Source organism: Mytilus edulis, chromosome 1, assembly GCF_963676685.1.
Source record: "Mytilus edulis chromosome 1, xbMytEdul2.2, whole genome shotgun sequence".
Taxonomy (NCBI): Eukaryota; Metazoa; Mollusca; class Bivalvia; order Mytilida; family Mytilidae; genus Mytilus; species Mytilus edulis.
Window position 1 is genome coordinate 76,148,511 of NC_092344.1, and position 14,044 is coordinate 76,162,554.

General features: G+C 31.5%; 1 protein-coding gene across 3 annotated transcripts in view; it reads left to right on the top strand.

Moving 5' to 3' along the window:
• Positions 1-4,359: 4,359 nt before the first annotated feature.
• The window catches only part of LOC139490537 (histone deacetylase 6-like), a 43,036-nt gene continuing 33,351 nt past the window's right edge, over positions 4,360-14,044 (top strand). The window contains exons 1-2 of one of the 3 annotated variants that reach the window (XM_071277345.1): positions 4,360-4,433; positions 12,841-12,916. In XM_071277345.1, the coding sequence (XP_071133446.1) occupies positions 12,885-12,916 (32 nt within the window). In that variant the 5' untranslated portion in view covers positions 4,360-4,433; positions 12,841-12,884. Of the gene's footprint in view, positions 4,434-4,579; positions 4,653-12,158; positions 12,265-12,840; positions 12,917-14,044 lie in introns of those variants that run through there. The other 2 variants (XM_071277364.1, XM_071277354.1) reach the window with 2 other exon arrangements.

Genomic DNA, 14,044 nt, shown 5'->3' on the forward strand with positions numbered 1-14,044 from the left:
CGTGACAGAACGAAAAATTTCAAACCACATGATACGGCGTGGCAATTTTCATTTGTTAGTTGAAAAGCCCGGGAATTACAAAAATATTTAAACACAATTTGATTTTCGTGTTTTTCCTATATCAATAACACCAGAGGCATATAATAAAATTCGGTATTACATGTCTCTGATACAAAAAATGACGGGAGTTTTTTAATTCAAAATTGAGCACAGTATGCTTAAAAGTAAAATAACGTTAATTAATAATAAAAAATTACCGAACTAAAGAGGAAAATTCTAAATGGTAAGCCCTAGGCAATACACCTTATCGCTATTTGTCCGTCATTGCTGGATATCACACAGGTTCCCGTAAAATTTTGACGTCATAAAACAAAATATCTGACGCCACAATGGAAAAGTGATTGTTGTATGCGTCAAAAGTTCAAGCGGCCGGGTCAGCCGGGATTAGCGATAAGGTGTATTGGCGAAAAAGCTCACCACATCACGTGAATGGATAACAACAGTCATATTCTTGACTTGGCGCAGGAGCTAAACACCTACCATTGGCGGATCCACAAAAGGGGGGGGGGGGGGTGTTGCGGGGGTTGGAACCCCCTTTTTTGGCCAACCAATCATGACATTTGAATGGGAGCATATAGCTGGAACCCCCCCTTTACTCTGGGTTGGGAACCCCCCCTTTTTAAAATGGCTGGATCCGCCCCTGCCTACCCACAAGCACTTGTCTCAGAATCATGTTCATTTTCCCATATATTTAATATCACTTGTCGCAGAATTTATTTCCCCATACACTTAATATCACTTGTCTCAGAGTTTATTTCCCTATATATATTTCATGATATACTTTCGAACAGCAGTATATTACTGTTGCCTTTATATATAACCATTAAGTGACACTAATTCGAATAACGAGTATGCGGTTTGATAAAAAAAAAATCACATAAGGAATTCCTTGGTTGTTAAATATTAAACTATAGTAAATAGATAATGCTAACACTGTAATGAGGGAATAAAAGACAAGATGCATGTTCTTTTAACATGTAAAGCTTTGGTAAAATGTTAAAAATCCCTTTCTTATCATTTTTTTTTAGTAAGAATTGAAATATTTGAAAACCGTCGATAACAAATCTCTTTTTATTTTATTTTTGGAATCAACAGATGGACTGGGACTTTTAAAATAATGGAGGAGTATCTTACCAGCAACTAATGCATATGAACGACAAGCTTCATTTCATAGGGCTATATAAATTAAGCCATCGACATGCCGCAATGCAACACAAGTAGTTATAAAACTTCCATGCATGGCAGAGGCAGATCGAGTTTAGTATACCTACAGGGCCGTAACTACATTGAAGCAAATGAGGCGAAATGCCTCATGTAAATAAAAATAAAATTATGAAACAAAAGGTGGTTTTCATATTAAATTGTTTTCACGGAAAGTGTTTTGCAAGAAGCAAGTTATCTCCACTCTCTGGTGTATCCCCTGGATGTTTTTCGTTATCCATGTTTCTATTTTCCTTTTAGTTTTCAGAGTTGATGGTCTATTGTTTGTACTTCTGTGTTCCGGGTTTGTCTATATAGTCTGAGCGTTGATTTTCATTTGTAAACGTGGTTTTGCAATGTTGCATGTCCACCGATGTTCAGAATTGTGCGAGAAATATATTTAAGAACATGCGATGCTACTCAGTGGACACCAAAAAAAAATTGTCCTTTCTGCATGGATAATTGAAATTGATATCAAAGAATACAAAACAGTTTGTTTTTATCGTAAATAAAACTAGATAGCTGACATGGTTTTAATTAAAGTAAGGTCACATATTTCTTGGTATCAAATAATTTGAAGAAAAAAACCTCAAGGTATTGCCATATATGACCTTTTACATTGAAAGGTTAAACTTGCATTAAGTCGTGTTGAGACCCTTTAACAGATAATAAAGGAGTATGGGGACATAATCGCACACAAAGTCAATGTATAGAAAAAATACGAATGATCAATGGTCAAAGTTTGTGTTCCTGCTCTTCATCTTGATAGTTGCCGGATGGTCTTCATAAATACTTTTAAAGAATCATTAATACCGTAAAAGATCGTAAAAGAAGGTGAAGATGGTCCCTAGTGTGACTAGTACTTAAAGTATAATACTGCAATGTCACTATATTTAAATCTAGTCATAAAAAAATCACCAAAGTCTAATTACAATACAAGACAAGAACAGACAGACATATACGGTTTTAATAATTATGAGAATTACGATTTTTGCTTTATCCTATACATATGGGTCTTTTAATGTTGTCTCTAATACCGTAAAGTCTATAATTACAATGAATCTTTGTTCAAGTTTGCTTTGGGACCTGATTGTCGAAAAAAAATATCAAAAAATTAATTAAGCCGTTTCAATGCAAGAAAGACAGTGGCGTAGCTGGGTAATTTTTACGTGTACGCCCGAACCTTGGCGAGGGATATGAGGGGAGCCAACCGCTCAATGTAGTGGGTTCGAAAGGGACGAAGCCCCCGAAAGCTATCGAGAATGAGATACCATAATGATTCCTGTCTGTAAAAAATCATTGATAACACCATACTTTTGAATCTAAATGTTTTTTTTTTTTTTTTGTTGTTAAATTTTGTAATATGTTGACTTATTCATCGTGTTAAACTGGAAGCTAGCCTAATGGTCATTGGTTTTAGAGAAAACGTCCTAACCAATATTACTTTTAAATAAATCTAAAGGGTGCCGTGAGTGAGCATACAATCGACAAAAGCACCTTTAATGAACACGAAAAAAAAATTTCTAAGAGGTGCAATATAAAAAAAATCTGGAACACCTAGGATTTCGGGCACAAAAAGTGAAACAATTTATCATCCCTTTAAAGGGATTTAAAAAAAAATCTAAAATTTTCTTTTGATATTTTTTCTTGATCTGGAATATTTCATGACAATCTATGAAGGTTTATAAATTGAGCATGTAAAACAATTAATTGCGTAAAGAAGAGTCCGGCTATCTGTCTATCAGAAAAGAACGAAAACAAATGCTTTCAAAATTTTAGCTTTAGACATTAGTCATAGAAAAAGCTTCTTCGGCATTATTCATAAAATTCCATAAAGGTTCGACAAGTAGTTAATGTAATTAAAAAATAACAAAATGTAAACCCAAACTGCGACAACTTATTAATTGCAGAAAGAAATACATTTTGTCCTTCAAATGCTGGAAAAATTAAAGATATCATTGCATTATTATATTGCTCTGAATACTCTTTTGATGATAAACAGTTTCTGTACAACTTTTGTAAAATTTCACGGAGAGTCATTCAAAAGACTTTATCCACATTCGGAACCTAAGTATTGACGCCGCTTTGTCTCGCTTTTGGGACATAAATCACAGGCTCGCGGAAAAAAATACCAAACAGCATATCGAATCTGAGCAGATAGTGAATTGCTTTAAATATAAGAAATTAGAAGTACGTAGAATTCATAGTAGATTCAGACTTTTACAAAAGATTTGAACAAATATATAAAATGATCTATTTGAGTAAATTTAGTCCCTTTTTATTCAAAATTACACGCATTGAAAAAAGAAGCACAAGGCTGATGACCCTCCTGAGAGGCGGCATACAAACAATAAAAAAGAAAATGTGGTATGATTGCCAATGAGACAGCTGTCCACAAGAGACCAAAATGACACAGAAATTACCTATCGTGGATCCCAGCCCGTGACAAAAATAATACAAATGTCATTTTTTCCCCAGTCCAAACCGTACTAGCACCAGCAAAGAAAGATGCATACAAGATAACAGCGGATATAATAGGAGAATATTTAAACTCAGAGTTCAGGGCACCGCTTTCAAGATACACTTAAGCCATAATGAATTCCGATCCTGCGCCTATAGCTAGTCACGGAACTTCTTTACCTAAGTATACAATGGGACGGCATACGGCCAGAGAAACTACAGTACCAAGATAACTCGAGAACTTGATCGGTTGGCAATAATTCGCCAATCATAAAAGATTTTAGATTAAATCAGTCCGGCAGAAATAAAATATTGAATAAGATCATCTTTGTATAGAGTTATGGATAGACAGCTGGTTTATTATGCATTTACATTATCTAAAGTTAATGCTTGATAATGTTAATTTAGAGGCCAGCGTAACACAAAAAGGGTCATATTTATTTTTATTGAAAAACTTTGATCAAGGAATTGTATATTTAAATATACAATTCCTTGATTAATTCAAGGACGTATTTATACTAATAATATACGTCCTTGATTGTAGTCCTATAACGCGGACCTGATTGAAGACACAATTTCTCTTCGACACGCTCGGACGTCAAAGAAGACACCATATCAAAATACAATGTTTTCACGGAAATAGTTACCGTACCCAGTCCAAATTATAGCAACACCGGAAGTTGTTTGAAGCGGGTGAATGGGTTTAAATTTTTGTAAGCAGATTATTTACATTTTTATCGATCTTTTTACATGATAAACAAAAATCTTATGTTGGATTACTTCACGTACACCCTCATAATACTTACAAGTTTAATGTTTAAAGGAAAATGCAAAGAAACAGCTTCGTCAGGGATCCGACATCTTACTTCTTCACGACTATCTGGACAAATTTCATTAGCCTAAATTTAATCGTAGTTACATTCCTTTATATGGTAATGTATTAGTCCTAATGATGTAAATGAATTGTAAACCAATTTTAAAAGAGTGATCCACAGGGGCTTGTTACAATTGCCGGGTTTACTATCCATACGAACCCCTAAAAAAACTGTGAGTGATCCATGTGTAAGTGTGCCGTATTATGGTGCAAATAATACGTGTAGTCACTAGTCGGAAGACAATGCTCCTGTTAGAGGAGGGAGATAAATACTAGGTAACAGCCAGGTCTACATTATATAATGTTGTAAAAGAGAATAATGATGAAAGTATTACTAGAACACACCCGCGAAATCGCAGGGAAATAGAGCGTATGTAAACTGTAAAAAAAAAATAACTGGAGAATTTCAGGAGAGGCATGTTACTTTGAGATTGGAAACACTAGTTTTGCCCTCCCCCTTTTTTCCAAATACCTATTTTTATTCCTTCTGTTTTTCTATATACCATAAAAATACATATATATTTCTCAAAATATGTAAACGGTGTTGTTGGATGAATTTTTGTACAAGATTTATGGTTCATCATAACAAATGGACAAATATGGCCGTATTTTTTACCTCAAAAACTACTCTGTGTACAGACTCACCTGTGCTGATTGGAAAGTTTTAATGCCTAGCATCCACTAGATATATAAAATTTAAATGCATTTTGTGATTAAGAAAGATAAAATCTTTCTTGGTTTTTGATGGGCATTTTTTGTCCTTTCTGCAGAAGCTGTAAAAATAAACAAACACCTGAATTACTTTGATACTGTCCACTCACTGACTCAGATAAACTCTTTAACTCACCTGTAGTTGTGAAGATAACTCTTGTCCATGTCAATTAAGGACAATCAAAACAATACAAACCTGTTTTTTACCTGAGGGAGCATCTCATAGTTGTACCACAACTTAGTTAATTTTCACACCTTTTGCATGAAGGAAAAAAATGCCCATCAAAATCCAAAAGATATTTTATCTTTCTGAAACACAAAATGCATTTAACTTTATTATATCTAGTGGATGCCAGGCATTAAAACTTGTCCAACAGGTAAGTCTGTACTCAGAGTAATTTTTTGGCATGAAAATACAACCATATTTGTCCATTTGTTATGATGAACCTTAACGACTGGAGGATTTCAGAAAATATATCAAAAGTTATAGGTACTTTGGGACATGACAATTGTTATTCTAGCTCGCCTTTTATTTTTTTTCCTCCAAAATTCCCATTTTTTCCCTTATTAATTTCAATAATCAGTTATTGATAATGTTAGCGTTTATCTGTATAATATTATGAACGTTCATTACTATAAATAAAGTGTTTTTGCTTTTTACTAATCGATCCACGGCAGTCATTGACATATTATATAGACCCTCTCTATTGAATAAACTCTGTGACCGCCATGGTTAGTAAACTTGAAAAATGATAGCAGATAGCAAATACACTTTATTCATAGTCTTTGTATATATGTTCAAAGTAAAGAAAAACGCAAACCGGAAGTCTAGTCTGGCTTAAAATTTCATCCAATGACGGAAAAATATCCGGAAGCATTTTTTTTCATTTTTCTCCCAAAATTACCCAATCTGAATAATCATAAGAATGGATGACAATTGCGACTATACATGGTACCTACAGGACACAGAGGCATGATGATTGATTTATTGTAAAAGGAAGAGAAGCGACACACAAAATGAGGTCTTCTCGTTTAATAGTATAGATATATCAAATAACACAATGCAGAAAAGAAAACGCATAACAATATGCACATTAAAATTCAGTTCAAGAGAAGTCTGAGTCTGATGTCAGAAGATGTAACAAAAGAAAATAAACAAAATGACAATAATACATAAATAACATCAGCAGTTAACTGACATGCCAGCTCCAGACTTCAATTAAACTGTTTGAAAAATTATGTCTTCATCATATGAATATCAGGCAAAATCCTCCCCGTGAGGGGTTTAGTATCATACCATCATAACATATATGAGAAGAGCCTGTAATTCAGTGGGTGTCATTTGTTTATGTGTTATGTATTTGTTTTTCGTTCATTTTTTTACATAAATAAGGCTGTTAGTTTTCTCGATTGAATTGTTTTACACTGTCTTATCGGGGCCTTTTATAGCTCACTATGCGGTATGGGCTTTGCTCATTGTTGAAGGCCGTACAGTGACCTATAGTTGTTAATGTCTGTGTCATTTTGGTCTTTTGTGGATAGTTGTCTCATTGGCAATCATACCACATCTTCTTTTTTATATAACCCGTGCCATGCCACAACTGGTTTATTAATAATAAATGTGTTTAGTTCCGATGCAAAGACCCTATAAGTGAATCAATATTAACGCCAAAATATGCAATCTTTATTGACCTGACAACAGTATCGTAACTATATCCCTTCTTAATAAGTCTATTTAAAGGTCTTGGTAGCTTCTGAGGTGAATACTGACATTTTTGTGCTTTATAAAGAATATTTCCATAAAATATTGGATGTGAAATACCTGAATGTATAAGAAGTCTGCAAGTTGAGCTATATTTCCGAATGATATACCGATGATAAAATTTAGTAAATGTTTTGACTAGTTTGTGATATCGAAAACCCTGGTGTAATAATTTTTCAGTAATACATAAATTTCTCTTGTCAAAATCTAAAACATTGTTACATACACGAGCGAATGGTACAAGTTGAGATATATGTAAACACTGTAAGATGGTGACAAGGGAACGTCACCATCTAAAAATGGATAATTAATGATAGGAAATGAGAAATCATTTCTTTTATCATAAATTTTAGTATTAAGCTTTCCGTTAATGATATATATATCAAGATCAAGGAAAGGGCAGTGGTCATTGTTAGTATTAGCTTTATTTAAAGTAAGTTCAACAGGATAAATTTCTTTAGTATACATACTGAAGTCGTCATTATTGAGAGCCAAAATATCATCCAAATATCTGAAAGTATTATTAAATTTGTGTATCAGATGTTGTTTCGATGGGTCTTTGCTGATTTTTGTCATAAATTGTAACTCATAGCAATACAAAAACAGGTCTGCAATAAGTGGTGCACAGTTAGTCCCCATTGGAATTCCGATAACCTGACTATATACAGAATCTCCAAAGCGAACAAAAATGTTATCTAGTAAAAATTCAAGGGCAGATATAGTATCAAAGCATGTCCAATTGACATAGTTTTTTTGTTTATTGCTACTAAAAAATGACTTAAAAGAGTTTGAACATATATATTCACATTCTGACTTTTTAAATGCCCATTTAATTAAGTGTATGAATTTTTTCTTAATGAGAATGTGAGGCAATGTGGTATATAGGGTAGAAAAATCAAAACTTTGAACAGATTCAAAATCACCAATATAAACATGCAATTTATCAAGTACTTCCAACGAGTTTTTGACACAAGACATACATGTACAATTAACTCACTATATAATGTCTTGCAATGACATGTAAATAGTTCTGACACTTTTCATTGCATTTTGTTTGAGAAACCCCCAAACTAATTATAGTAATATGGACCTCCTTTTTATGTCATTGTCATGATGCCTAAATTAACACCATGATGGCCTTTTTGTTACTTAGTCTTAAACATGTTAAAGGATTAAAATCAGAATAAAAGAAATGTCTGTCTGGCTCATATACCGTACATCATGTACATGTACATGTATTTTTTGAAAACCCCCTGTCATGTTTGTTGTAACCAGCATGTCCAGACTTGGGTACTTACTTGAGTAAACAAAAATTGTATTTCATGACCATGGCTTTGCTGCTGTTGTGGTGGATTTATCATTAAATAATTAGTCATGAAAGTGGTAAAAGTCTATAGTCATGGCATATCTCAGCTTTTTGAATTACAGGGATTTTTGAAATCAGTTAACTTTATGTAATAATGAAATATTGTTTGCAGCAAATTCAGAGAATATTCAAGATTAACTTTTGACCTGGTTATAATCCATTTTGTAATCATGAATTTATAATTGTTTGGCATGCATACATGTACAAATGTATGCTAGCTGTGGAACCGTAGTTTATAGGTCTTTATGTTATTTTTGACTATTTTCAGACCATAGATAGTCCGCAAATAATGAAAAAATAACATACAAGTAAGGACCTATATGAGCTATGGTTCCTCAGCTAGCATACATGTTACATGTATGAGTTTGCTGTGTAAATTATGATGAAAAAAATCACATGTTATTATGTGTAATCACTCCACTTTCACATAAACAATGAAAACTAGAGTACCGTAATCAATAAATGTTTAGATGTAGGTATGAAATGATAAACAATATCCATGTTTTTCTACTTTCCATATTCATGATATGACAATGTAACCATGGTTATCAATTATAAGTATTTTGGAATATTGATAAAATACAGTTTACGTGTTTATCCAGTAGACATTATTTGAGTGTAATATGTTGTAACTAATTATAAAATATATATGTGGCCTGAACCACTATATTTTCATGTATAGATTCATCTGTTTGGGTCAGTCAATTAAGTTTCACATTTTGACCAAAATAACTCCTACATGTAATTGGATTCTTTTTTAATTCAACAGTCCCAATTGCAAGTCTCTTATTTCTGTAAGTCAATCTAAAAATTGTTTGCATATACATGTATATTGGTCACCCTGGTCTGGGCATCCAACTGTTTTAGTAGAATAAGTAGAGCACTGAGAAACTATTTATTTGACATCACACCTAAATGAAACATGCAATGATAATTTCTTGTACATGTATAACAGTTAATGACTTTTTTTTTTAACTTTAATGCAGTGCAACAAGGTAGATAAAGTCTATGTCAAATTATGACGACTTAAGTCAAGTTCATTTTGTATAAATGTCTTCCATGCATGTTTAACCTGTTTTATATTATGTATTTGTCAACTTTGTAAAATAAGTCATAATTAACATGTTCAAGTCTTTAGAAATAAACGAAAAGGCCATTGGGCCTCTTTTTTTATAACAGAGAACACAAGAATGATTATCAATGCTTTGAAGTTATATTAAGGTACAAAAATGTTCAAAAATACCAAATTCTGGTCCTATCAGTATTTCGCTCCTTGTTCGAGTTTTAATATAAACATGATAAAAACAGTATTATTTTAGTTGAACAGGATATTGCACATGTTGTTTATTAATTAATGGTTTGTATGAAAATATGTTTATTTTTAGCTTTATTAAATAATAATCTCATTGTTATAACATTTTACTGTCATTTTTTGATTTTATGATGAGGTATGTTGTTTAAAAATATTAATTATGACCTATTTACATCTTTAGATGTCAAAAACAACTCATAAAGATCTTTTGTTTAAATTTCATCAATAAAAAATCAAGAGAAATATTTAATAACATGAATTACATGATTTTAGTAGTAAATTACAATATTGAACAATATACAATATCAAATAATGTTATTAAAATCAGAACTGGTCGTAGCGTCTATGTCATTTGGTCTCTGATGGAGAGTTGTCTAGTTGGCAATCATATTTATTCTTTATAGGGAATAACCTGTGGCTTTCGTTGAATGGAAGACCTAATAGAGATAACAAGTCACATATGTATATAAATTTAGCACTTAATTTCATTTAGTAGACATGGTAGAAGATGTAAATGCTTCAAACCATGTATCTAGAGATTTTATGTTACAAAGTTTCCACATTTGCCCATTGTCCTTGACCTATTTTAATGATTCAGCGACTGATTAGAAAAAAGGATTGTTAGTCATGTAAATTTCTCTTTTATTAAGAGATTATCATTGTCACAGGTACTTGTGGACAGGATACTCTTTGGGTGCCCCTGAGTGGGAGTACTCCTAATGACCCACAATGCAGTTTAATTTTTATTTTTTTTTATTTAAATTGTTTTCACTTGGAATATATGTCGAAGTTACTGACAAAGACCATTTGAGGTTTTTGTCGGTCGTTTGTATATGAATTGGCAGGCAAAAATCATGAAAATCTAGGATTTGGTTATTAAAAATGTCAAAGTGTAATTTGAACCCTCCTTTCACTTTAGCAAAATCACTACTTTCACTTTCAACAATCCATATTACATTTGACTTTTATGTCCTCAGAAAAAGTTGAAATTAAAAAGATCTGAAGAAAATATTATGATTATGAGGAAGAAATATGTTTAATGGGATAATTTTTAGCTAAAGTAAATAATTCATGGAGTCCTAAGGTAAAAATGTGGCAAAAAAGTCATTATTAATATAATCTTTAATGTTTTATGTACAGTATATGTATTTCATATCACATAGTTGACTAGTATTACAATCACTCATATTTTATTATGGTTCTAACTCTTGACATATTCTGCGTTGTTCATTAAAGTTATTGATCATCACACAATCACAAGCTATTCAATTCAGACAAACAACTTTCTAGGAGAGATTAAAGATCTCTTTGACTTCAGCTTTATTGTGGGTTTTTTTTTTTGTCGATAGAAACCATTTTCGTGAGTACAGTTGACCTATGAAATTAAATGTTAACAAATGAAATATTTTCTTAAGGCTTGTATGCAGGCTTTTGCGAAACAACCAAAATCCTCGAACATGTAAGTTTTTCTTCATCCATGAAAATTGGTACCCATGTCGGAAAATAAATGAATCCACAGTATATTAAGAAAAGTCCCTTTCCTGCATGTACATGCATGACATATTTGTATTTTGCTTGTTGACCAGTGATATTTTAGCAGTAATAAATAAAGTTCCTCCAAGTCTCTATTATGTACTTGATGAGAAAGTTGACCTCAAAGTTTTAAATAACTGTAATCAGTTGTTCATTCTCTTTGCAAAATAACTTAATAGAACTATTTATCAAAGTCTATTTTTACACCTAGAATTGTAAATGAAGAATTAATTTGAATATTACATACACTTGATACACATATATATACATGTAGGTATTTATTTGAAAGATATAAAGCAAGGTATGAAATTTCAATTTTCAGAAATTGTGCCACAAGGTTCAGTAATTTATCCCAGAAATATATTGTTAAAATATAAAACAAGCTAACACTTGAGGCATGCATGGCCTAGTTTCAGAAAAGAATTACCTTTATTACATGTATTATTAAATATTATAAAAAATTTTTTTTAGATTTAAATAATATTCTTGTATTTTTTTTTTTTATAGATTCCAAATTTTAAATGTGACCCATTTAATCATGTGTATTCATGTTTGACTGTATGCATACATATGTTGTATACATACATATGTACTATACCTAAGGCCCGAAGTGACCTTTAAAGTACATGAAATATAATATACATGTTAACTACCACATTGTACCATGGTCAGATCTAAATGACCTAGAAACAATGCTAGTTTTGTTCATGATCATTTTGCCCTAACAGGTGTTTGGCCGACATTCTGCTCAACTAAAAAATAATGTTAATTAGGGTGATTTACCTTTTAGTTACATATCTATTTTCTGTCAATTGAAACATTTAATTAGATTGTCAGCCATAACACATTTGCTGGTTTGTTTTTTTGGATTGATTGTATAAAGTGAATGCAATATTTTATATAATCAGATAATATTGAAGTTTTTTATGTTTGAAAAAATAGAAAGTTGACTCATCAGAAGATTGACTTGTTCCATATAAAAGCAGGTATGGAATTTGATATCGGCAATATATTTCTGATACTGGATTTATTTTTGTGACATACAGTAAGCATCTAATAAATGGGTTTAAAGTGAAGAAAACAGAACATTATTTGCAATTTGAAAAAAATAATGAAATGGTTCTGAAAGTTTCCATCAATGCTATGAATTTTTTAAATATATATGTTGAACTTTGAATAAGTGAACAAAATCTTAAATTTAGATTTTATATTTTTTTCACAAAGTTTTATGACACAAAATGTATGAAGTGTTTGGAAAACATTAATTAACAATTAATGTAATTAACTACTTTGTCATACTTTTAAAAGTCAATAATGACCTATCATACTATCTTGTGTCAGTAAGAAATATGTCATTTTCATACATTTTATAATTACAGAAAAAAGACGTTAACGATACAAAGAATGAATTTGTTTCTATTTTTTCATCCACCGAAAATTTCCTGAGGTGACAGTTTAATGTCATTTTTGTAAGGATAAGTTGAAGAAAATTAAGATTAATGATGAAAAAAGATGTGAAGACATAGTTGTTAAATTTATGACAGTTTTGTTTTACTTTTTAGTTAACACTTCAAACAATTAAATGTGATATAGAAGATCTACCGTAATGGAGGAAGAGGTTGATTCTGACGGTCAAAAGTAAGTTTTTTATTTACATTTGTATTTATATATTGTTTTAGATAATCATGATATTTCTTCTTATATTAAAATTCAAATGAGATGTTAGGTATAGGTAACACATTGTAATCGTCCATTTAACACATATATACTAATTACCTGGTAAAGTTTAATGTAAAATTTTATCATGTTTATAAATATTTTCGAAGTTGAACAGTAAAAATATTAAAAATTTTATGTAAAAGGATTGTTGACCTATATTTAATAGTTGAATGATTTATTTTTAGTTGTGAGGGGGGGTGGGGGGGGGGGGGCTGATGATTTTCTGGTTAAAAAAAAATGATTGAAAAAAGATATTTGTAATGATCCGAGTCTATATTTTTCTAATTTCCATAGAGGTTATTTGGTCCTGCATCTTTAGTCTAGGTTCATTGACTTTGAATGCTTTGTATAGTGTACACATAAATTATGTATTGAATGTTTTACATAGTTAACATGGTTAACATACTACTGTATTGTCATTTTAATTTCAACATTTGCAGTATACTATAAAAGTAAGGTATAGGCAAGACATATTTATGTCAACAGGTTGTTTACATTATTGAATCAAAAAATGTTATACATGTTATACTGTCATGTGGTTTTGCACACTTCTGGTAATATAAAATTACATCACTTTTCACAATTCTTATATATATTCAGAGCTCTAGTGTAAGAGTAATTTTCTATTTCATTCATTTTTTTTTACATCAAGACAGCAGCACATATGATCTTACACTGTAAATCATATATTCAATATAGGAAACAAGCATATTAGTTTTCTCGTATTATTTGTCTTACATTTGTCAATTTGGGGCCTTTTATAGCTGACTATGTGGTATGGGCTTTGCTCATTGTTGAAGGCTGTCTGTGACCTATAGTTGTTAATTTCTTTGTCCTTTGTTCTCTTGTGAAGATTTGTCTCACTATCAATCAAACCACATCATGTTATTATGCCCCAAATGGGCATTATGTTTTCTGGTCTGTGCGTCGGTCAGTCTGTTCATTTGTTCGTCTGTCCGTCAGTTCGTCTGGCATCAGGTTAAGGTTTTGGTCGAGGTAGTTTTTGATGAAATTGAAGTCCAATCAACTTTAAACTTAGTACACATG